Raw genomic sequence first — 26,429 nt, forward strand, 5'->3', positions numbered from 1 at the left:
ACGGAATTTGAGAAGAAATGTGCATAATACATTATATTCCTGGGTATTATTTATTATCGTCTTCATGCCTGGTCCCCACCCTCCTGCTGGGAAGTGTAGTTGGAAACGGGAAACTCCACTTTCGCACAGGCTGCTGGGATTTGTAGTTTCGGGTTGGCTGTGAGGTCTGCTCCTGCGTTGCTTAGGAAAAGAATCGCACACCCGTGTCAACTCTTTCTGGCGTCTGTGGGTTTTTTGCAGGGAGGTCGAGCTGCCTAAGGGAGGAGGCCAGAGGTGACCATGGAGAGGCAATGGGATGTTCCTTTGCAGCAGCAGCCGCACTGGCTCATCCTCTTCCCCAAGCTCAGCAGTGGCACTGGAGGGGGAAATTGGGGCATTTGGGGGTCTAATCAGAAGGCAGCATGGCTTTTGTAATTCTGGGACCATCCCAGGAAAATTGGGACGGTTGGAGGGTACATTGCTAATATCTGGAATCGAACATTGGTTTTGCCAGCCTTGGCAGTGCCGTTTAGAGAAACAGAGCAGCAGAGAAATGGGGAGGAAGGTATCCCTTGATAAGGGTGAGAGGATGATTTTGCTGCTTAAGGGCAGGATATCTGCTAGGGCTGCTCCAGTCTTCAGTCTCCCAGGCTGGGGATTATCCAACAGCTGCGGAAATGAAACCCAAGATGCAAGCATGGGCTGAATGGCAGATTTTGTGTCCTCATCCTTGAAGTAAAACAGATGTACATGGATATATGTACAGATGCATATGTACAAAAGTGTCTGTGTGCACATTTACTGCCTAGCCCGTAGAGTGCAGATTAGCCCATTAGGGCAAAGGGTGCATTCCACCAGCAATCTCTTATATTCCCAGAGGCGATGGAGCTGAGGGCAGCACTGCTGGATTTAAGAAGGCTGGTCTGGATAGTTCTGTAAATGTACCCAGCAGCTTTCTTGGGTTTTCAGGAGATTTTTCAAGGTTCCTGACAAGAGGCCCACACAGCGCCTATTGGAAGGTCTCCAGCTGAATTCTACTCCACAGGCATGTAAGCCTCCCTCAAGTTATCAGTTTCAGCTTCTCATTTTTCCAATCTTAAATTCACTTCTCCACATTTCCACATCAGTTTGCGCGCTCTCTCTCTTCATGAAAATTCATCAGATTTTTAGTGCAAATTTCTCCTGATAAACACATTTGTAGGTGATTTTTCCTAATACGCACATTCCCCACCAACAACCAATTTCCCTTAATATAACACATTTTTGTTACGTGTTTTTCACACATGCGTTTTTATGCACACGTACCCTAATATATGCATTCTGGTTCACATCACTTGGCAAGAGAACTGCATTGCAAAATTTGGAGAAGTTTGAAGAATTTTGAAGAATTGTTGTTCTTTTGCTCACATTTTGTTCTGTAAAGTGCAAATTAGGAGGCTTGTCTTTAAATGTGGGTTGAATCTAAGGTGTTCCTCAGAGCAAAATCTCCACAGGGAGTCTTTTGATACTGCTCACCAGCAGTCCTTGACTGTCCCCTGAGCCCGAAGCTCCAGAGGGCAAGGTGTGTTAAGCAAGGACCCCTTGAAAGCAACCTTCACTGAGGGAAATGCAAACAGGGGGACCTGTGTGGAGGTCAGAGGAGTAGAGGTTTCATACCTGGTGCCAGCAGAGACCACAAACGCAGCATCCATGGGTGAGAAGGAGATACTTGGGACACTGTTTACGAGGGCTTAATATTGGCTATGTCCCGGAAATTCTGGGCATATGGCACCCCTATCATAGAGAAACATTTTTGCCTGGTGCCTAAAGATATGTGAGGAAGGCATCTGATGAGCATCCCTGGGGAGAGCATTCCACAAAGGGGAACCACCACAGAAAAGGCCCATTCTCATGCTGCAACCCTTTGGACCTCTCATGATGGAGGCATGCAAAGAAGGGCTTCAGGTGATGACCACAGGGTCCTGGTCCTGGTCCTTGAGGTATTGAGGTCCTGATACTTTAAGGCTTTGAAGGCCAAAGCAGGCACTTTGCTGGTAGTGCTCTTTTTTCTAAAAAAATAAAAATGTTTAGGTGTGCTCTCATTTTGACGATTCACCGTGCTAGAGAAGAAACTAACAATTCTTAAAAAATAGATTCACAAAATGTTAGATTCACAATAGTTTCTTCTCCCGTTAGATTCACAAATGCCCCCCCCCCCCGAAAAAAAGCACTGGCTACATGTCACCTCCAGGATCAAAGCCCGTTTGCCTCCCAACCAGTCACTTGGAATACATTCCTAGAGTGGCTGGCACTGCCCAGAGGAGCTGGGGAAACCCAGCCAGATGGGCAGGGTATAAATAATAAAGTTGTTGTTGTTGTTGTTGTTGTTGTTGTTGTTGTTGTTGTTGTTCCACTTGTAAGCTTTCTGTAGGCTACTGGTTGGCCACTTTCAGGGTGATGAGCTTTCAGATAATCAGCATTGTGTCATAACGAAAGGTCGCTCTGATACTCTCCCTATTTCCAGGTTGCTAAGTTTAATCACATCACAGGAGTTTGTTTTGAGCTTGGGAACCCTAGAGAGGTGAGTGAGGAAAACAGAAAACAAAAAAACCCAGTGTGCTTATTTTCTTAATTGCATTTTTTTAAAAAAGGCAATGCAATTTCTGGAAGTTTGGAATGTAATGTTGTTGCTGTTGCTGGAACAGCTTCAGGGTTTGGAAGCTTTTTGAAAATAAAGAAAAAAGCGGGGAATGGGGGGGAGTGGATTCGTTGCTCTAGGACGACTGGACGCTTTCATCTACACTGAATGGGGGAATACTAAAGTTAAGGTACGTACTTGAACTCCCTGTGTAAAATAGTGACAGCCTGATGTTGCCCAGTGTGTATTTTTACTTATGTATACGTCAGATTCCGCCACCCCTCCCCCATGTAAGCAGTATAGAAATACCATTAAAGAAGCAATTAAAAAATAATAAAATAGGTTTCACCCATGAAGAAACAGTGCAGTAACAGTGCACACCACTGCAGGATCTCAGTGCTATGGGAGGAGACTGCATTTGTGCGTTCAAGGAAAAAAGAGCTTCTTCATCATAGCAAAACACAAACTCTCTCTTTCCTTTTTTTTCTTTTTGGTGTGGCCGATGTATCCAACCACCTCCATTCCTGCATAGAAAGGCAATAAGAAAAATACTTCCCTTCTCACATCCTCTGCAATTGGGGGGGGGGGGTGTCCTGCCTCCTAACCAACCACCCCCACTCCCCTGGCAGATCATTCTAACAAAAATAAGCATCCGATTTCAAAAGCACATCTGATTTTTAAAAGAAAAAGAATGCCCTTCTAACCTCCCATACTTCTTGTGAAATATAAACGAAAACACACTCTGCCAAGTCCCGACTTGCACAGCCACAAACTTCGATTCCCCTTTGATGGCAAGGAAGCAAAAGCAGGACTTGTAAACCCAGCTCTGGGTCTCTGAGGGCCATGAGTAATAGAGGGCAGTGACATTCCCCAGTGTAACACCACAAGAACTATAGTTTGTTAGAGGGGTAGACTTGTTAGAAGAGCCCCCTTTTCCCTCAGAAAAATACAATTCCTAGAGTGATTTAACAATCAATCTCTCTCCCAAGGGAGCTCTGGAAATTGTAGCTCTGTGAGGGGAATTGGGGTCTCCTCACAAGTTTTAGCTCCCTTAACAAACTACAGTTCCCATAATATTGGGGGGGGGACCATGACTTTTAAAGTCGTAGAATACAACTTTTAATGTAAGGTGCGGATGTGACCCCAGTTTGGGTCCAAAAGAAATCCATTTTATCTTAACAAGAGTCAAAATGGCTTCAGAGAGCAGAGCAGAGCCAAGGCATTTTCCTGCCTGAGGTGAAAGCCAAGATAGCGACCTTTCACATTCCGTGTACAGAATCTGACCAGACTTGCAGTTGAATCTTACAGTACTTGAATGCCAGTGGTAGGGCAGTATACCCCACTGTACCTGAGAGCAGCAAGCTAGCTTATGGGACACAACTGTGGGGGGGGGGAGATAGTGGAGGTCAGATTACTGCTGACTGAGGCAGCAGGTTCACTCTCCCAAATAGTAGGGCCGGCCCTGTTGGAGAATATACAATAGTCATGCGGCTTGGATCACCACAATAAGATAATTACAGAGAGGGAAATGATTAGTTTGCGTCATAACCTTAGAAGGCTTTGCAAAACAACAACAACAATAACCTCTGCCTAGACCAACAGTTTCCACTTCACTTGTTTCCGAGTAGTGGTGTCTGGTGGGGTCTCTCAAGATTGACTGGGTGAAGCACAGGGAGACCCAACAGAAAGTGCAGGCAGCACCAATGCTAAGCAGAACCATCTAGAAGGTCTCCATTGTCCTCCCTGCCGGGTTTTGCAAGAGCAGCCTTGTGTCCCGGCTCCCACTCAATGAAGAACTCAAACTCAAGGTGCATTCCCCCCCCCCCTTTTTCATAATAACTTTTATTTGGTTTTACATATTTAAGTTTACAATCCTACCACCACACATCCAAAGTTACAAGGTTCTCCTGAATCTCTGGACTTTCCACCTTCCTCTTGATGGGTTCTATTATTAAACCTTTTTCAACTGCATCTTTTTTTAAACAAACCAATTTTTTTATAACTCCATTGTATCCATAGTTATTGTTACATTACAAGTGTCACTGCAATCCTGCTAATGTTTTCAGCTGCTTACAGTGGTCTTTAAGGTAAATTGTAAATTTACCCCACTCCCTATTAAAGTTTTGGTCTTCCTGGTTCCTGAGCTTTCCGGTCAGTTTTGCCATTTCGGCATAGTCCAACAGCCTCATTTGCCATTCTTCTCTGGTAGGTACTTTATCTTCTTTCCATCTCTGAGCTAACAAGCTCAAGGTGCATTTTCTACTGAACACTTTAATGCTCAGGTCGGTACATATGCAAAACACTGATCAAGGGCACAGCAGGTGCCCCACATGGCTACACGAGTGAAGACGTTTGATCAAACAACATTGATCCAGCAACAACATAGCCATTGCAACCCTGTTATAAAGGGAGAACGTGGGCGACTTTATACAGTGGTACCTCGGGTTAAGAACTTTGCTTCAGGATGAGAACAGAAATCATGCTCTAGTGGTGTGGCGGCAGCAGGAGGCCCCATTAGCTAAAGTAGTGCTTCAGGTTAAAAACAGTTTCAGGTTAAGAATGGACTTCCGGAACGAGTTAAGTACTTAACCCGAAGTACCACTGTATAAAGTCGCCCACGTTCTCCCTTAAGTTAAGAACTTTGCTTCAGGATGAGAACAGAAATCGTGCTCTAGTGGTGCAGCGGCAGCAGGAGGCCCCATTAGCTAAAGTAGTGCTTCAGGTTAAGAACAGTTTCAGGTTAAGAACGAACTTCCGGAACGAGTTAAGTACTTAACCCGAGGTACTATTTCTGGGTTAGCGGAGTCTGTAACCTGAAGCATATGTAACCTGAAGCGTATGTAACCCGAGGTACCACTGTATAACCTTTCCTCCAAGGAGTTCAGAGTGGTGTATACACTTCTCATTTTATCCTCACAACAAACCCTATGAGGTAGGTCAGGCTGAGAGTGAGTGATTGGTCCAAGGTCACCCAGTGAACTTCATGGCTGAGGGGGTTTGAACACTGGTCTCCCAGGTCCTAGTCCAAAAATCTAACCAGTAGTGGAGTGTATGCTACTGCCACCTCCTGGGGTGGGTACATGAGGAGGCCCCCCCCAAGGGGAGCGGGGCATGGAGGGAGCCCGGTATACCCCTGGGTCACGCCTGACCTGGGAGCGGAGCTGCCGCTGGCTGCGTTGGGCCATCACGAGCAGAAGCTGTCTCTTGATGCAGTTTGTCCATGAAGGTGAACTTGTCTGTCTATGAAAGCTGCGTAGAGAGATCCTCCTTTTATTGAGGTATATTTCTCCGCAAGATGTTGTAGTACTAGGCCTTGGTCTAAAGTTGACCGATTTGCCCTGAAACCAGTTTGTGCTTCTTTAAGGACATGTTCTCGCTCCATCCAATCCTCAGGTTTATTACATAAGTGGGCAGCATATAGTTTACTGATAATGCTTAGGAGACTAATTGGCCTGCTCCCTTTCTTGTATATTGGGATGATGATTGCTAGTCCCCAATCCTCTGGGATGGTAGCCAATTGATCTATGCTGGTGAACAAGGCAGCAAGCACTGGGGCCCACCAATCAACATTGGCCTTAAGAAGCTTGGGTGAAATATTGTCTGTCCCTGTTATAGGTAAAGGTAAAGGTAAAGGGACCCCTGACCATTAGGTCCAGTCGTGACCGACTCTGGGGTTGCGGCGCTCATCTTGCTTTATTGGCCGAGGGAGCTGGCTGTTAGACCTAATTGCAAATTCAAATGTATCCCTATTGTGGTTTATGACTTCCTTGATATTGTATGCGGGCTGGAACTGGTCTGTGACCAAAATAATAAAATTCATTCATATCTGAAATTTTGCGGAAGCAAGATGTGAACCGAAATGCAGCCATCTATCAAGATTTGCGCTTCTCTGAATTTTGCAATGCAGTTCTCCAACCAAGTAATGTTTACAAAAATGCATAGACTGGGGCTAAAGTGTGCACCTAAATACATAGATTAGTGAAAACAACATATGCAAAATGCAATGTACCGGGGGACAATCCCTTTGTCGAAATGTGAGTATTGGGCAAAAGTGTGTGCAAAAACGTGTACGTATCAGAAGAAATTTGCACTAAAATGCCGATGAATTTTCTTGGTAACCTCAATGACGACAAAAGATTCACAAACTGAGGAGGAAATGTGGAGAATGTAACTTAAGAATGGAAAAAGAAGGAACTGAAATTGCAAGTTTTGCCCATCCCAAGATGCCACTGAAAACACCCCTCTTGCAAATCCAACACACCCGGCCCCTTCAAAGCTTCTGGAGGCTGACTCTGAAACTGTACCCCTCTGTGAGGCCTCTCTTTGTGCAAAGAGCGAGGCTGTGCACATGTGCAGAGAAGGGGGCGGCAATGCTCAGCCTACCTATGTTATCTCAAAGTCTCTGGCAAAGGCCGAAGGCAATGGCAAGATGAAAGCGCTGGATTTCAGGATTCAGTTTGAGCTGGACAAGGCCAGCCCTTGCCTTTCTGCTGCCCTAAAAAGGCAAAGAGAAAGTGTCCTCGTGTGACCTGGGTGAGCCCCAGAAACTTCTGTGTACATGATTCCGCGAGGTATACTTTGCACTGGAACAGAGTCAGACCATAAGAACTGAAAAACAGCCTGGCTCCTGGATCAGGCCAATGGCCTATCTAGCCCAGCATTCTGTCCTCCCAGTACCCAACCAACACAGAGCTACAGTTCCCAGCACCCTGAATGAACTACAACTCCCAGGATTCTCTGCAGGGAAAGCCACGTACTTTAAATGTATGGGGTGCGCATGTTCCCTAGGTTGATTTTCTGCAGGAATGGGAACTGCAGGCATGTGTGCCATGTTCTCCCTGCCCCATGCCACAAAGTGGGCTGCTTGCTCCTGGGGGAGCGATGGAGAACAGGCCAGGCTCTCTGGGCTGAGGCAAAAGCATCCGAATGTTTCTGAGAGCAGGATTTTCCACCCTCGAGGGGGCCTCTGCCTGCTTGGCATTTGAGAGAGCTCCGTCACATGCCCGGGGTTTGGATTTCAGCCTTCGCCCTTTTGGAAACAGCCATTTGCCGGCCTTGCAAGGCTCCCTCAGCCCCAGTGGTGGGGAAGGGAGATAATAACGCTCATTACTGAGCAGTCTGCTGCCTTACTCATGCAGAACTGGAATGGTGCAGTTGGAACGGAAAGATGATTAAGCCAAACCCCCACTGCTGGAGTCGCACAGCATCATCATAATTATTTTTGCAATGCTGATTGATTTGACAGGTTAACTTTTATGTAAAACCAGCCTTAGGGGCTCCAACCCCCCCCCCCTTTCTTTTTCTTTTAAAAATCCCACTGGGTGAATAACAGTGTTTTCCGGAGATTTGCATCTAGCAAAAGTGAAATATAGTTTACTTGAACCTTTTTCAATTTTTTTTTCTGAATTAAAAAATAAAAATCTTTAGTACATCCAAAAATGAAAGATCAGTTTGTGCATGCTCAATATCCCTTGTCACTTTTGAACCACCTTATCCTTATGGTTGTAAGATGCTGCCTTCCAGAATCAGGCCAAAAGAACCTGAACTGAACATCTGGAAGAGAGCCAGAGTCTTCTGCAAAGCTCTAAAGCAGGGAATGAGAGCATTGGTCGTCTTAAGTAATCATTACAACAACCCTGTAAGGTAGGTTGGTTATGTTCATTCCCACAATTCCACATTTTGGGGATGTGAGAAACTGAAGCTGGGAGACAGAAACACAAGGTGCTGCCTTTTACAGAGTCAGGCCATTGGTCAGTACTGTCTGCACTGACTGGCAGCAGCTCTATAGGGTTTCAGATAGGGGATATCCCTACCCTTACCCAGAGATGCCACCCATATTATTTACCCATAGGGGCTGCATAAACACCATACATTTAAAGCACACACCCCACCCCGAAAATAGAATCATGGGAACTGTAGTTTACCCCTCACAGCGCTACATTTCCCAGCACACCTAACAAACCATACTTCCCAGGATTCTTTTGGGTGGTGTTTTAAATGTATAGTCTGCATGTGTTTAAATCTGGATTTATTATTTCAGCAGAAATTCTGATTAATAAATAAATTATGAGGAAGGAATCCCTCTGAATTGAATTATGGGATGGCATTTTGGTGAGGACAGTGTCATGCGGACATTTGCTGGCACGTGCAGGAAATCCACAGTAAGCTTCCAGGTGCATGCTATGCCAACTTTGTAAGTGTTTTAACTTTCCTTTCTTTCCCCTCAGAGAATATTGGGAATTGTAGTTTGCTGAGGATGTGCTGGGAATTCTCTGGGAAAGATCCCTAGTCCCTCTCAGCAAGCTTCTGTTCTGGTGGTCCTTGAGGGAGATGCAATGCTTATTGAGAGTCTGCAATGTAGATAAGCCCTGAGTCGCCACCATACTAGGACCACATAACAAGCAGGGCTTATCCGAGGCCTGGTCAATGCGTCAAGGTGATCTGTTGCTGACTCTACTTCATATAATCATAGAACTATAGAGTTGGAAGGGACCCTGAGGGTCATGTAGCTCAACCCCCTGCTGTGCAGGAAAAACAGAAGAAGAGTAGAAGATTTTGGATTTGTTATCCCGCTTTATCACTACCCGAAGGAGTCTCAAAGCGGCTAACATTCTCCTTTCCCTTCCTCCCCCACAACAAACACTCTGTGAGGTGAGTGGGGCTGAGAGACTTCAGAGAAGTGTGACTAGCCCAAGGTCACCCAGCAGCTGCATGTGGAGGAGCGGGGAAGCGAACCCGGTTCACCAGATTACGAGTCCCCCACTCTTAACAACTACACCATGCTGGCTCCGCTCTTAACCACTACACCAGCTAAATGATCCCTCCTGCTCTGGGACTGGACAGAGGAGGATTGGGAGAGACCACCCTCCCCCAACCCCAGAATTACAACAGGGGCGTGAGGGAGATGACAGCTCAGAGGCAGATGAGGGGGAAAACTGGGAAATAGTGGGAGAGGAGCACCAGAGGGAGGAAAGCTGATGGACACAGTGTCTTTAGAAAGCATTCCAGACCCTCCTCTCGCAGAACCTGTCGAGCATTGAAAGTAGGAGAGCAGAGAGTTCAGAGGCAGAGCGCACTTATCAACACTGATAGGGATGATGCATTGAAGGGAAAGAGGGAGAGGGTGGAGACTCACTCGGGGCAACACAATTATTCCAAGAGGCTTCATTTCCGGGCCTCTCTCTGTGAATATTGAATAAAAAGCAGTTGGTAAGAACTTTTCCTCGTCTTATCCGTTCCTGGTGACCTGCCGTGGGGATTGGATCCACTGCCGCCTGACAGAGGGTAGGACTCGTATCAATGGCTTCAGGTTGCAAAAAAGATTCCGACTAAACATTAGGAAAAACTTTCTGACAGGGAGAGCACTTCAGCAGTGGAACAGACTCCCACGAGAGGTGACGGACTCCCCTTCACTGGAGGTTTTTAAACAGAGGTTGGGTGGCCATCTGCCATAGAATCATAGAATGGAATCTAGGTGGAAGCTATACACATATTTTAAAAATGCTGTGAAAATGTTTTATTTTAAAATGTTTTGAAGAATACATTGAATTTTGCATAGCTCACTGTCGCCATCTTGTGTCACATTTGTATATTGCACTTTGCAACACATTTAAAACATTTTATTTGCAGCTGTGTAGCTTGAATCCCTAGTCCAACCCCCTGCAATGCAGGAATCTCAGCTAAAGCAGAGATGGCCATCCAACCTCTGTTTAAAAACCTCCGAGGAAGGAGAGTCCATCACCTCTCGTGAGAGTCTGTTCCACTGTCCAATAGCTCTTACTGTCAGAATGTTTTTCCTAAGGTTTAGGCAGAATCTCCTTTCTTGTCATTTGAATCCCTTGGTTTGGGTCTCACCCTCTGGGGGAGCAGAAAACAAGCTCCCTCCATCTTCCATGTGGCAGCCGTTCAGATATTGGAATAATAATAATAATAATAATAAATTATTTATATCCTGCTCTCCCCAGCCGAAGCCGGGCTCAGAGCAGCCAACAACCATAAAAGTAACACAGCATTCTAAATCAATTCATTTTAAAATCAAATCAGAATCAAATGTAATGGCAACCATTGGGCCAGAGCTCTATGAGGAGTACCAAAGGAGGGGGTCAGACTGTGCCTGGGCCAAAGGCCTTTCAGTCTTCTCCAGGCTAAATATATACCCAACTCCCTTAAACGTTCCTCATAAGGCTTGGTTTCCAAACCATTAAAACAAAACTAAGCACAAAATTCAAAATGACCACCTAAACTGCAACTCCGTCTAACATGTTCACAGCAGTGACTCTCTCCCTTCCTCAGAGCCTACTATCTCCATCCATACGGCCTCTTCATTCCTCAGCCCCCTCAACCACTTCTCAGAAGGTTTGCTTTCAAGGCCCTTTATCATCTCGGCCGCCCTCCTCTGCACATGTTATCTCATGCATTTTTATTTTGCTTGGTGGGAGAAGAGGAGAGGGATAACTGAGGCTTCGGTAAATGATGACGGGAGGCATTCATCTAAGGTTTATTATGAGTGGGCCTGTTGAAATTAATGAACCTGACTAAGCTGGGTCTACTCTTGAGTAAAACTTCGTCAAATGCCTCCCATCACTACTGACCCAAGCCCCAATAACTCCTTCCCGATTCTCTCACCCAGTAAAATAAAAATGCAAAAATGTTCCTGGAATAGGAATACCCTTTTATCAGAGTCCAGCAGACTCAAGGAACAAAGAATCATTACAGACCAGTTTCGGGATAACAGGGCCCCATTCATAAAAATGAAAAGGGAAAAAAAACATATTTACTTGTTTAAATGCTTTGGGGCAGTTTGGTGGGTTGTGTGTGTGTTTCTTTAAACATTCGCTCGGATACGGAATGCCCAGTTCGAAAAGGAAAAGTGAAGATTTAAACAGATGTGTTCTGGCGAGGCAGTGGTGAGGACAAACATTAGAAGTACTCAGGAGGAACAGACAGTTGTGTGCGGAATTGGCTTGAGGGTTACGTAAGAGAACTCGGTGGCTGGGGAGCTGGGTGGGGGGAGACGACTGGCTGCCACCTTGCTTCTCCACCCCCTCTCAGCATCATCACCCTCTAGGTCACAGCTTTTTCCCTACCCATCACCTTTCCGTAAAAAATAAAAATATCCCATCAGCCGCTGGATCCAGCCTTCCCTGCCATTTTTTAAAAATAACTTTTTATTCAAAATTAAAACAAAACATATTATCCAGAAACATATCATCCTTATTCCCCCCATTTTTCCTCCCTCCCCCCACAGAACCCACCCCCCGACCTCCCTCAGGTCCAGTCTTTGAATACTCTAAAAATGCTGTTTTCTGCATGTTACACAGTTGTATAGATCCTCAAACTATTTAGCTGATTATTATCAATAAAAAGTTTGTGAATGTTTATTCAAAACCAGCCAAGGAGTCCAGTTCGCTTTGTTGTGTCTTCAAATACTTTGTAAAGGGTTCCCATTCATCTTTAAACTCACAGTTATCCTTGTCCCGTAGCTTGTATGTCAGTTTTGCTAGTTCTGCATAATCCATCAATTTTTCTTGCCATGATTATTTAGTTGTGGTTTCTTCAGTCTTCCGTCCTTGTGCTATTAAAACTCTCGCGACCATTGTCGCATACATGAAGATGTTTTTCAGCCGCTGGATCCAGCCTTCCCTGCCATTTCTAACAGCAACCCTATTCCTTTTTCTCACTTTTGGAGGATGAGAAAACTTCCCACCTCCTTTTCCCCCTGGGAAAGATGGTGTCCGGCCTGCATACACATCCTGGGTTTCTATGAATTTAGGAACGTTGACAGAGCCGACCCAGAACATTTCACTGCTTGAAACAGAACAGAAAATGGCACACACACACAGGCCCGCCACCCCATTCCTGCCGCCTGAGGCAACTGGAGGCCGCCCAGAGGAATCCCCTGCACACTGAAAGAGGCGGATGAGAAAAAAGGAGTCCGGAGAGGAGCAGGCGGATGGGGGGCAGAGGAGGAGGAGGAGGAAGAGGAGGCAGGGGTGGGTGACAAACACAGGAAGCAGTGAGCGGTGTTGTTCCTTAGGGCCTAGATCTGCCGCTCCTCCCAGCTGTCCCCAGCCTGCTGCCTGAGGCAACCACCTCATGGAGCCTCATGGGTGGGCCAGCCCCAAACATTGGGAGATGGCTTAAAACCATCAGAAGGGCCCACCTAGTCCTCCATCCTCTTCTGACAGTGGCCAACCAAATGCCTGTGGGAAACCTGCAAGTGGGAACCAAGCATACACCTGGTCAAATTAAGGGTCCATGTAGGTCAGTATTGTCTGCATATGGACCGGCAGTGGGTCTCTGGAGTCTCAGGCAGGGGGCATACCCACCCCTTCTTAAAGATGCTGAGGACTGAAACTGGGACCTTCTGTGTGCAAAGCATGAGCCCCTGAGCCACTGCAGCCCCTCCCAGGAATAGAGGAATTTGTTTTATGCTGAGCAAGACCAATGGGACCTCTAAGGGTGTGTCAGACAGAGGACGTTTCCAGGCCTACCTGGAGATGCTGAGGATTGCACCTGGCACCCTGTGCATGCAAGGCCGGCGCTCTCCCACTTTGCTATGGCCCTTCCCACTTGATAACACAGTGGTACCGCGGGTTACATACGCTTCAGGTTATATACACTTCAGGTTACAGACTCCACTAACCCAGAAATATTACCTCGGGTTAAGAACTTTGCTTCAGGATAAGAACAGAAATCGCACGGTGGAGGCGTGGCGGCAGCGGGAGGCCCCATTAGCTAAAGTGGTGCTTCAGGTTAAGAACAGTTTCAGGTTAAGAACAGACCTCCAGAACGAATTAAGTTCTTAACCCGAGATACCACTGTACTGTTGTTTGTTTCTCTCAATTTTTGAGTTCTCTAAATCTTACCCATCCGCTTCCTCCATCCAGACAAGCAAGATAAGAGTTCAAGGACATATTCCAGCCGGGGTGTAATGCTGGACAGTGATGGGTGTGACCTGGGGAGAGTTCCGGGGGCCAGATAGAAAGGCAAGGAGGGCCACATTTGACCCCCAGGCCTGAGCCCCCTCCCCAGGTTTATAGAATTCAGCGTTCACTTGTGCCACCCACACGTCTACCTTGTTTCAGTCATTGCACTGGGGTATTGGAGGGATGGATTTTGCTAGCTTAGCTGTTATGCCACTGGTGTTGTGGGAACTCCATCAAATCCTAAAGCCTCTCAGCTGGCATAACTCTAGTATAGGATTGCCCCCAAGGAGGCTTTTAAACATTAGCTAGACACATAAAAACATTTACTAGGATCTCATGGTTTTGTTATTACGGGACTGAGTGGCGCATGCTACCCATGAAAATATTATTATTTTTATTTCAATTGCTTTTCCAATACATAAACTATGGAGAATGGTGGACTTTCATCTCAACCTCCAGATCACAGACACTAACGTATATTAATATTTAACAGAAAATAAAATCTCTGGGTTAAAGAGCCTTGCTTCTAGTAGTTTGTTATGGGGGGGGGTGCGCTGAAAAGCCATTCTCATCACTTAAAAGGGCACATTATTCGATTTACATAATCCTGAAGGAAGCTTGTAAGGCACCAGACTCTTATTGTGCCAGAAAAGGGATCCAGACCGTATAAAATTAGGACAACTCTGTCCTTTTCCTTTCGGTTATTTTTCCATTATGAGAATGTCCAAAACTCTTTGCCAGAAAGCAACCCTGTCTAGGGCTTTGGAGACAGATCTGTGGGTTTGCAGGTAGCCTTTGGAGTAATCCTAACACTCCCATAACCATAGAAAATTTACAAGCAAATTTTGTAGTTGAAATAGATTGGTGAGGAAGGTTCTGACCACGCCAAAGCAAATGAATGAAAACAAGGTCAAAATCCAGTCTAATACATTGTGCAGTTATGGGAGCCGCTCTTAACCATTAGCTATACAATAAGGGTTGGCTACTAGAGGTTCAGCGGACCCCGTATGGCCACCAGGGGCTTAACCTCTACTGTCTAACATCGCCCGTGAACCCAAAGAAACTCACCCACCCAGTGCTATTTTTCTAGAAAAAGAGGGGCCAGAACTCACCATGAACGCCTCCCTCGTTCTCTTATACAGTGGTACCTTGGGTTAAGTACTTAATTCGTTCCGGAGGTCTGTTCTTAACCTGACACTGTTCTTAACCTGAAGCACCACTTTAGCTAATGGGGCCTCCTGCTGCCACCACACCACTAGAGCACGATTTCTGTTCTCATCCTGAAGCAAAGTTCTTAACCCGAGGTACTATTTCTGGGTTATCGGAGTCTGTAACCTGAAGCGTATGTAACCTGAAGCGTATGTAACCCGAGGCACCACTGTAATGGCAATGGCGCCCACCTGAGAGATGCTGGAACTGAGTTCTAGCAAGTTCTGGCTTTAATAAAAGCCCTGCACCCACTCACCATTATCTGTGGGTTTGGAGTGAGCTTTCATCAGTATGCTTATGACCCTCAGATTCTACATCTCTTTTCCACCAGTTTCAAAAAGCTGTAGAAGTGCTGAATTGTTGTTTGCGATCCATAGTGGACTGGATGCAGGCCAAAAAAACCATAAAACTATCAACAACAACGAAGCTCAGTTCAGACAAGATGGAGTTGCTGCGGGTGGGCACATAATGCTATGGACTGGAGTCCTTCTCTTTCTTAAGGTGAGGTCTGCAGTCACGGTGCTTTTAGATCCAGCCCAATCTTCAGAAACCTAAGCAGCTTCTGTGGCGTGAACTACACCCCACCAGCTAAGACTATGTATACACCCAATACCTTTAAAGCACATTTGAAGCATGTTCTTTCCCTCAAAGAATTCTGGGCCTTGTAGTTTGTGAAGGGTTGCCAGGAAATGGAACTCTGTGAGCTGCAAACTACAGTGCCCAGAATTCTTTGAGGGCAAGAATGTGCTTCAAATGTGCTTTAAAGGTACAGGGTGGGAATCACTCAATGAACCCCAAGAGCAGAAGGTCTGCATGAGGACTTCTGCTTAAGCAAAGGGGCTCCCACTCCTCTTTCCCCTATGCCATTTACCTCCCAAAATTGGCTCTGGGTGGGTCGGGAGAACTCCCTCAGGTTCCTCCTCTGCCACTGACTGGCTGTGTGGCCTTGGTCATGTCACTCTCACCCAACCTTTCATCTGCTAAAATTGAAATAACAGAAGTATCCGCCTCAAAGGGTTGTCACAAGGGCAAATTGGCAAGTGCTTTGCAAATACAAAGTGCACACATGCATATATAAATGATAAATAGCATCAGGACTATTTCTTACCATTATTTATTTATATTTATTCATGACCTTTGTACCCTACCTTTCCTCCAACAAACTCAAAGTGGCACACATAGTACTTCCCCCTTTCATCCTCACAACAGTCCTGTGAGGTAGGCTAGACTAGTGATTGGCTCAAGGTCACCAGGTAAGCTTCCTAGCTTTCCCAGGTCCTAGTCTGACACTCTAACCATTGCACCGCTCTGTTTCTTTCCCTCTTCTTGCAATGAGTTCAGTGCAGCGAATAGGCTGGGTGTAGCATGAGCTATCCCAGCCAGCTGCAGTTTCCTTGAGTGCCCTGACTTTTCTGTTTGGAAAACCTGAGGGGAGGCAGGGCTACTCCGTCTTTCTGTCCTTTTTAAAATTGATGTGATCTCCTTGTCTGAAAAGCAGGATGAAAATATGGTAAAGAATGAAACAGTGAGCTATTAAGGCACCTTGCACACGCTCCAAGGCATGTTTGCTTATATTTCCACGACTCCAGCCCCCAGCTCTGGTATTCCACAGAGGCTTCAAGGCCAAACCCCTGGTGGGAAGAAGAATTTATTATTTTATCATAGATAACAATATAAATAGTACCAAAGCCTATCATTATCATTACTGTTGTTATTATTATTATTACCACCACCTCCTATTGCACATCAGGCAGGTTCCTCTGTTATCTCTTCAGCACCTGTGAAAGACATTCCTCTAAAATATTTATCCTAGTTGGTCTCTGTCTTGGATCTGATTTAACTTTATGTGTGTGCCATTTGCAGCTTTAAACTGTATGTATGTATTAAATGGTTTAAATATATGCTGTTGCTACTTGTAACTGTTTTATATATATATATATTTATTGATAAATAAATAAATAAATAAATAAAATATTGTATTGTAGATCACTTCCAGACACCTCATGGAAATGCGATTCATCAATGAAGTAAGTAAACATGGCCTTTACACCTTAACTTTCCTCCAGAGCTGAAGGTGGCACAAACAGTTCTCTCCCCCCCTCCTATCCCTTTAATCCTCACAACAATCCTGTGAGGTAGGTTTAGAGCCAGAGAGGTAGTGACTTACTAAAATGTCTCACCCGGTGAACTTTATGGCCGAGTGGATGGCCGAGTGGGGATTTATTGGAACCTAGGAGTCTCCTGGATACACTTTTAACTCAGTTGTTCCCAAATTACTGTCCCCGTGGGAGGGGAGGGATTACTTGGGAAGGGCGCTAAGAGGCAAGGCGAAAGCTGCTATCCCTGGATCACGTTCATCGATTTTGTTGAATTACCGTATTTTTTGCTCTACAAAACTCACTTTTTCCCCTCCTAAAAAGGGGAAATGTGTGCACGTCTTATGGAGCGAATGCAGGCTGCGCAGCTATCCCAGAAGCCAGAAGAGCAAGAGGGATTGCTGCTTTCACTGCGCAGCGATCCCTCTTGCTGTTCTGGCTTCTGAGATTCAGAATACTTTTCTTGTTTTCCTCCCCCAAAAACTAGGTGCGTTTTGTGGTCTGATGCGTCTTATAGAGCGAAAAATACGGTAGATGGCTTTAACTGGATTTCAAATAAATGTGCAACTGTTACTGTTTTGCCTTTCATTGTGTTATTATCTTCCTTCGTGGGCCACGCAAAGCCAAATTCTGAATAATCCTTGTTATGGGGCAGGGGCGGGGGCACTGGGAGCGAGAGTAGATGGAACCAAGGGGGCTGACGCCCCCCCCCAAAAAAAGTTTGGGAGCCACCGTTCTAACCACTACGGCACACTTTCTCTCCTGATTTTGTGGCTTTGACCAGCAGCCCAGGGAGGTTGAGACGCAACAGGCAAAATCACTGCCCTGGTCGGAAGATGGTGCGCTGCGCGGGGAGGTGGAAGGAAACTTTCCCCCTGTTTGCTCCCCTTCCGCGCCGCCTGGCCTGTCCCGGGAGCGGCGTCCGGAGTGCCAGGGCCGCCGGTAAGCGGCCTCCTCCTCCTCCTCCTCCTCTCTCCGCCCCCTCGCTTCGCCTCCGGCGGGGGCGGCCCGCGCATTTGCATCAGACTCAGACGGGCCGCGGAGCGCGCGTTTTTACGCGCGCAAGAAAACGCAGCGAGGAGGAGGAGCTTGGGGAGGGCCCGGCCGACGCAGACGCTGCTCTAGCCACCGCCAGAGGCGCCTTCACCGAGGAGCCGGAGAAGAAGTCAGGAGAAAGTTTGAAGCAGGAGGAGGAGGAGGTTGCTGCAGCAGCTGCGGCGCTCTCTTCTGCTTTGTCCCCAGGCCAAGGCTGCCAGCGGCCGCCCCTTGCAGCTTCGACCCCGACGCGCGCCGCCTTTGTGCAGCCGCGGCCGCCTGCTCTTCGCTGCTGCAGCCCGCGGGCCGCCGGAGCCAAGCGGGTCGGCCCGGGGGCCGCCGCCGCCAAGTTAATCTCGTCGAGGGAAGTTGTTGGGTCTTTGGCGGCGCCTCTCTCGCTTTCTCTCCGTCGTTTTCCCGCCGCCGGCTGGCCGTCCTCTCTCGCGTCTCGGTCTCTCCTCCTCCCCGTCTGGGGCCGCCGGCGGCGCAGCCATGTCGTCCATCCTGCCCTTCACTCCCCCCATCGTCAAGCGCCTGCTGGGCTGGAAGAAAGGCGAGCAGAACGGGCAGGAGGAGAAGTGGTGCGAGAAGGCGGTCAAGAGCCTGGTGAAGAAGCTCAAGAAGACCGGGCAGCTGGACGAGCTGGAGAAGGCCATCACCACCCAGAGCGTCAACACCAAGTGCATCACCATCCCCAGGTGAGGAGAGGGCGCCTCTGGGCATGGGCAGAGGGCCGGCGTGCGGCCAAGGCGGAGGCGGGGAAGCAGGTGCCTCTGGGGTCCTGCCACACTTCCCGCTGCTTTTGCTTTTGGTTCCCCCTCTGAAACCTCTTCTGGCTAGGCTGGGGAGACCCCTTCCCCTCCTTGAACCACCTGGTGGCCCCACAGGAAACCGCGCCGACCGGTTCTTCCGCAACGCGGCGAGGAAAGTGGGTTGCTAAGCGGGATCTCCGGCGTGTCGCTTGTAACCGTGCATTTGGACTTGGTCTTATGCGGGGGTGGAACAATAGCAAAAAAGTGGGGGATCGGCTGTTCTTCCTCCTTGCCCCTGTGCAGCGCGTTGAGGCTGCGATCCCAGCACCCACCCCATACTTTGAATTCATTAGGGTCTGCTTCTTGGTAGACATGGTTAGGATTGTGCCGAGAGTTTTTTGAAAACTGGATCCATCTGTCCGAATGAAAGGGTGGTATAGTCCTTTATTCATTCAAGGTGCTGTGTAAGCCACCTTTGCCAACCTGGTGCCCCCCAAAAGTTTTAGACTACAACTCCCAAACACCTGGAGGGTGCCTGGTTGGGGGAGACTGATGGAGCCTCTTGCACACAGCTGGACACTTTGGGGACAACCTCTCCACACCTCGGAGCATTTACACATCCTTAAGGAGCTGGAAATGCAAGGAGTGTAACTACTGCTTTTTAACTTTATGTCCTGCAAATCTATACACATGCATTTTCTAAAACAGCTTTTGAATTCTTTAAATCTCACTGTATATCGTGAAAATTATAAACAGAATATTTTCTTTTAAATATAAAGTTGATTTCTATCATGATTTCTATCATTCCCCAACCTGGGGCTCACCATGCCAACTGCGGCTGGTGGGAATTGTAGTCCAAAACATTTAGTGGGCACCAGGTTGTGGAAAGCTGCTTTATAGTCTTTGTTTATAGTCTTGTCTTTGCAAGGTCAGCTCACCTGCTCATAGTTCTATTTTGGCATTTTAGAAAGCCCGAGTGAGTGAGTGAGAGCGAGTGCTTTCATCAAGAAGACTTGCTGCAGCTGTATCCATGTATTGTTATTAATATTACCGTATTATTAATTACCTGCCCATCCCCATAAGGTCCAAGGGCAGCTTACAGCAATTGAAGCCCAATGTTGAAAACAGTTCAAAACAACTTATAGTTGCAAGAAATAAGATGGGACATACACAACTGAAATGTCAAATGCCAGGGTCAAGAGGTGTCTTTTCAGCATTCCCCAAAAGCTGTATAATGAAGAGGCCAGATTCACATATATTGCAGTAGCTCAGCAGTAGAACATCTGCTTGGCTTGGATGGCATCTCCAGGAATCACTGGGGAATGTCCCCTGTCTGAAACCCTGCTCTTGATGGGCCGAGGGTCTGGATTGTTATAAGGCAGGTTTCTATGTTCCAAAACAAGGATGCGGAACCTGTGGGCCTCTGGGTAGAACTGAGGAGCATGAAAGATCTGGTCTTCCCTGGAAGCAGTTAGTAGTTAGTTAAGCTCAAGCATATATATGAGGGAGGTGCACCTTGATTTAGAAGCAGGTATGAAGTGACTCATTTCTAGGTACAGTGATACCTTGGGTTAAGAACTTAATTCATTCCGGAGGTCCGTTCTTAACCTGAAACTGTTCTTAACCTGAAGCACCACTTTAGCTAATGGGGCCTCCCGCTGCTGCTGCACGATTTCTGTTCTCGTCCTGAAGCAAAGTTCTTAACCCGAGGTAATATTTCTGAGTTAGTGGAGTCTGTAACCTGAAGCGTATAGGTACCATTGTATCTGTATGCAGGCAGCTAGACACTCTGATACAGGAAACCCCTCCCCTGTACTGGAAGTCAGGCTCATGCAGGCGTCCTCTGAGAAAGAAATAGAACCTCACTGTTGAGAAGTAGTATACCTTTAAGCATTGAATGTAGTGCTCCTCAGTGATGTCTGGATAAGTGATGGACAGTCTTGATCCATAGCAGCTCTTGTGTATCTCTTCCCTCACAACCCACAGAGGTACTGGTAGACTTGCGATTGCAGAATAATAATAATAATATTATAATAATTTTTTATTTATATCCCGCCCTCCCCAGCCAAAGCCAGGCTCAGAGCGGCTAACAACAGCAAAAATAGCACAATTTACATAAAATCACAGTCAGTTAATTACCATATTTTTCGCTCTATAAGACACACCAGACCATAAGACGCACCTAGTTTTTGGAGGAGGAAAACAAAAAAACAAAAAAAATCCTGAATCTCAGAAGCCAGAATAGCAAGAATGTATATTACATGTATACATTATTTTTGAAAGGGGAAATGTGTGTGTGTGTTATGGAGCGAATGCAGGCTGCGCAGCGATCCCTCTTACTGTTCTGGCTTCTGGAATAGCTGCGCAGCCTGCATTCGCTCCATAACACACACACACACACACACACACACACACATTTCCCCTTACTTTTTAGGAGGGAAAAGGTGAGTCTTATAGAGCAAAAAATATGGTAATATACATTCAAAAATCAATTCAGAATCAAATTAATGGCAACCATTGGGCTCAAGAAGGTACTCAAGAACAGTCTCGGTCATCTTGATGTCCTCTATGTCAGAGGCTTCAGCTTCTGCAGGCACGAGGCTGATGGGAATTCTAGCCCAAAACATATTTGGAGGGCATCAGGTTGGCGAAGGCTGCCCAAGAGCAAGGCCTTCCTTAACTTGCATTTGTAGAATACAGTAGGTGTGTTATGCAAACTGGGGAGCCTACAAATATTCTGTTGGGGTCCGTGCGTCCATATCTCATTTACTTTCCTCTTCTGTTGGAAATAACAGCGTGAGTCTCTTGCTTTATTCCCATTAGTGCCAAACGCTGGTGTTCCTTCCACCTTCCACTTCTTCGCAAAAAACCTTGCACGTAACTAACTGCGTTGAAACCAGCACGACTCTGTTTTCCAGGACTCTTGGTGGGCCCAGGCGATGGCAGCTCTTTCTTACGGGCAGGGCAGTAACACCTAAGCTGAACAGGGTGGGGATTATTATATGGGCCAAGTAATTAATCATGGTTGTTATTTTGGCCATTCATTCTTTACATTCCGTGCGTGGCTGTCATTGCGTGTGCAGGCACACACCACTCATGTTTTGCACGCATGAGCTGGGAAGTTTGTAAAGTTTCAGAAGTGTCTTTGAGGGGTGGGAGCTGCTGTGCTTAGCGTTCTGTTATGAGGTTTTGCTGAACTGGAAAAACTGAGCTGTTTGGCAGCTTTGAAAATTTTCTTTTCTTTTGAGCTATAAGGCATCATCACTGCTTCTCTCTCTCTCATTAAAAAAGGCTAAAGTTCATGCTATACAGTCCAGAAAGTCCTGAAATAGTGCTTTCTCTCTGTGTGTGTGTCCCTCCCCCTGTTTGTTTCCATCCTTGCCTCCTGCTTTCCTAACGCTCTGTAAATGTGTGTCTTGGCTGTCAGAATGATTTAGTATGGAGTGGCTGGCTTGCACAAAGGGGCATCTGTTGTGCTTGGCCCCTCTGGGAAGATGGAGAGTATCGTGTAGGACTGAAATGTTTCTTTGTATGGGGCGGCGATTCCTGACATCCCCCATTGTTATTTCGCTTTATTTAATTGTTTTATGAAATGTAGGCCACTTTTTCAGGATGTGAGTAAATCCGTTGTAAAGTTTTAAGAAATCCCAATCAGTTTGTGGTGTCCTATGCTGGTAGGTTTCGGGAGTGACTACAGATGAGGCTGACCTCCTTCCTGCATCATTTTGAGTAGGAAGTGTTCTCTGTGGAATTGCTTTGCTCCTGGTCAGGGATCTTGACTAACCACTTTATTTGTGGCTGAAATGGAATTATCCCCCTTGTTCAAACTGGCCCATGACCTTGGTATGTGTGTGTTTTGTTCCCCTGTCAGGGATACTCTCTTTCTCTCTTGAGGTGTCTGGAGGTATTTGCAGTGCAGATGCTTTTCTCCAGAATACATACATTGCTCTGGATTCTAACTGGGAATCCAGCTAGGAGTGCCTCTTAGGCTTTCTGTAGTTGATCCCAGGGTGTGCCTAAGTTGCCACCGTGTGAAAAATGCTGTTGCTGCACCACTTTTAACATGGGTGTACATGTATTATGCATTGTATGCTTCTGTGCCCAATTCAGAGTGCTGGTCTATTACAGTGTTTTACGGCTCATGGCTCCAGTATTTTTCTGGAGTGCCTTTCCCAGTATGAACCTTAGATCAGGCTTCCTCAAACTCGGCCCTCCAAATATTTTTTGGCCTACAACTCCCATGATCCCTAGCTAGCAGGACCAGTGGTCAGGGATGATGGGAATTGTAGTCTCAAAACATCAGGAGGGCTGAGTTTGAGGAAGCCTACCTTAGATCTTCATCTGAGACACTTCTCCTGGTTCCTCCTTCGAGGGAGGCTTGAATGGAGGAGAAGACCTTTTCATTGGTGGTTCTCTATTTGTGGAATGCTCTCCCCAGCAAGGTACGCCTGCCATCTTTGTTGACATCCTTTTGTGTGGATGTGGGTGGCAGGGTGCTAATCTAGGACACAAGTCAGTCTATGATATACAATTTGTAAGATACACTTTAAAGAACAAAAGCAAAACTAGAACCATGAGTTCCTCTAACTGTCACTGGAGTGCAAAAATAATTTTGAGCGCAGGAATTTGTTCTGAGGCCCATAACTCAACTGGACTCACATTTAAATTCTAAATTCTGGGTCTTCCTCCCTCTTCCCCTGGGACTTGACGTACTGTGCTGCTGCCTTTGGAATAAAGGTAGAGTTTGTGGGTTACACTGAGACAAGGTATTTTTATCACACTACATGTGTTAAGTGGCTTATCTTTGCTACAGTATCTGTGTTATCTAAGCCAGTTTCGTCATGGGTGGTTTGTGCCCTCCTACAGTCAGTGCTCCACAATGCTGAGTAATTATCACCAACCTGCTACTGTAAAAGATGTGCCTATTTGAACCTACATTTAGGCCCCAATTACCACTGACTGTACTGTAATTGTTTGCATCTCATTGCCATTCAACTCCCACCTTAGGATTGTCTCTTATATATACCGGAACCTTCCAGCTAAGATTTCACTCCATGCATCTGGTGAATTGGGCTACAGCTGACAAAAGCTTCTGCTATAATACATGTGTGAGTCTTGTCAGGGGCCTCAGGACTCCTTTGATTGTTTTTACTGCAAGAGACAAACCCAGCTCTTTTTATCTCTCTGCCTGCTTTTTACCCACCGGGCCCAATGCCCTCTGAATTCTTGCAGTGGGCAGAAGGGCTGTGAATATGTAAGTACAGTCAAACCTCAGTTTCCAAACGCCTCCGTTTTAGAACATTTCGGCTCCTGAATGCCAAAAACTACTCCAGTTTTCAAACGATTTTCAGAAGCTGAATGGCTTCCGAGCTGTGTTTTTCATTCCCCCCCCCCCCATTGACCAGCCCATTGATCCTCGGTTTTCAAACTTTTTGGAAGCCGAACGGTCTTCTGGAACGGATTAGGTTCGAAAACCGAGGTTCCACTGTATTGTTGCAGGCTTCAAGAAAGCACCTTGATCTGTAGAGAGAGTGGGGAGGTGCCATAGCTCAGTGGCAGAGTATCTGCTTTGACTGCAGAAGGGCCCTGGTTCAGTCCCTGGCAGCATCTCTAGGTAGGGCTGGGAAAATCTCTTGTCTAGAACCCGGGAGACAGTACTGACCTAGATGGATCAGTGGTTCTTACTCTGAATAAAGACACTTCCTATATTCCTGCTTTTACAGTGTATGTGACGTTCAGTCTTGCAGCACCCTGAGACTTGTGGTGCTTCCAGACTGAGGGTTTTCTGAGTACTGCCTGCTCTTTGTTCTCACACTGTAGGGGAGCATCCACACCATCCATAATAATCAATATTATTTATTTATTACCTGCCTTTTAACTCTAAGGTCCCAGGATGGATTACAGCAGTAAAAACAGTACAGGCGACTCTCCAGTTAACATGTGTTCGACTCGTGTGCGGCTGCGTATATGCGCGGTGGCGGGAAATAAACAAATTGATTTTAAACTGTGAAAAGGCATGGAAAGGGCAGAAACGGCCTGAAAAGAGTGTGAAAACTAGAAACATGAAAAGAGCGGGGTGGGGGTGGGGAATGGCTAGTAAGCGCTGCTGGTTTTTTGAAAGGCTTTTCAAGGATTTCCAGAGGTTTAGACGGTATGTACAGGCTTTTTAGATGGTGTTCCCCATTATACGCATTTTCACATATATCCGTGGTACCTGGGAACGTAACCCCTGTGTAAGCGCGGAGTCGAGTGTATTAGAAACAGTTTAAAACAACGTATAAAGCACTCCCTATGCACATTTTAAGAACATGGCTTCTCCCCAAAGAATCATGGGAACTGCAGTTTCCTCCTTACAGAGCTACAGTTCCCAGCACCATTAACTGCCAGGTGTTTTGGGGGGGAAGTCGTGTGCTTTAAATGTGTATGGGAAGTGCGTTAAACGGTTGGTCTGGACCTGCTTAAAACTACATAGTTTTCCACACAGGAAGAGGGTGGCGATGGCGGCTCCATCAGATGCACAGTTCGGATGGGATGTTCGGATGGGGAGGTTGTGGTCAAGGTACAATATGGGTGAGGCAGTAAGTAAACCGGAAGAGAGCTAAATTTTCAGGGAATGTGGAGAATGCATCCTGAGAGCCAGGCTAGGAAATGGTCACTGCAGGACAAGCATTTGCTGGAGCCCTTTTGCCAAGTGGGTGGTGGTTTGCCTTGAATGAGAAACCTCTTCTCCAAAAATACAATGGAGTCTTGTGGAGCACCATTGAGTGTATTGCTAGGTATCAGTTTATACCATGATAAATTTGGATTCTGCAAGTAGATGGGCTGAAACTGTACACACACCATACTGTTAAAGGACATTGAAAACACACACACACACACACACACACACACACACACACACACACACACGTCCCAGGAGTTGTTGTTTTTAAAATGTATGATGTGTGCAGCCTTGCAACTAGGATCTGGAGAGTTTTTGCTTCTAGGGACAGCCTGATTAAAACGTGTTCTTGAACTTTCACCATAGTGATCTTGGGTTTTGGTAGAGAGTGTCTGCAATTTAAAGAAATCTTGGGTATTGCTGCGACTGGCTCTTTTTGTTTCAAGAAACAAACATTCTCAGAAGAAATGGGTGTAGTTCTTCTATGAGCACAATGGGCCTAGTAACTTAAAAATAAATCTCTGTGCTCTGGGAATTGCCCAGAGTGTTCTTTTGCTTCCTTTACGCCTTAGCTGGGTCCTCAGAGTCATTCTATTGACTTCTGTGGTTAGATAATTAAAGTGGGATAATGTGTAACAATGCAGGATTAATGATGCCTGATGAAGTCCTGGCTGTCTGTGTTTAAATGTAGATACCTTGTAAGTGCCTTAGGAGAATGATAGTGGCTGCAAGCAAGGGTCACAGCAGATACTGTATATTAATTTCTACAGTAAGAACGCAAGTTGGCAAAACCGTTCTTTTTTTCTTCACGGTGAAGCATCAAACAGTTGAAACATTTCCAGTGAGGGGAGTAATAAAAAACTGTGGTTAGGGAAATCTATAGAGCCTTGGATCTTGGATTTTGTAACCCCAGGGAAGTCCAGGGAATCATTTCTGTATTGACTAGGGCTGTGTACACACCATCAATTGAAAGCACCACTCAAGAAATATGGGAACTCTAGTTTACCCCCTCACAAAATGACAGCTCCTAGAACCCTTCCTTAACTACAGTTCTGATGATTGATTGGCAGGTGGAATGTATAGTGTGTATGGGGCCTTATATGCAATGGGATTTCTGCTCTACATCACAGAAGATTTTGGGGGTGTTTTAGG

General features: G+C 46.3%; 1 protein-coding gene across 2 annotated transcripts in view; it reads left to right on the forward strand.

Annotated features, from left to right (window-relative positions):
- The first annotated feature begins 17,863 nt into the window (after nucleotides 1–17,863).
- SMAD3 (SMAD family member 3) overlaps nucleotides 17,864–26,429 on the forward strand; it is a 63,873-nt gene continuing 55,307 nt past the window's right edge. For both annotated transcript variants that reach the window (XR_014558042.1, XM_083713218.1), the window contains exon 1: nucleotides 17,864–18,562. Coding sequence is in view for 1 of the 2 variants with exons in the window: in XM_083713218.1 (XP_083569344.1) it covers nucleotides 18,357–18,562 (206 nt within the window). In the remaining variant the exon portion in view is untranslated. The remainder of the gene's footprint in view (nucleotides 18,563–26,429) is intronic.

This window comes from Podarcis gaigeae (genome assembly GCF_964106915.1).
Source record: "Podarcis gaigeae genome assembly, chromosome: 14".
NCBI lineage: Eukaryota > Metazoa > Chordata > Lepidosauria > Squamata > Lacertidae > Podarcis > Podarcis gaigeae.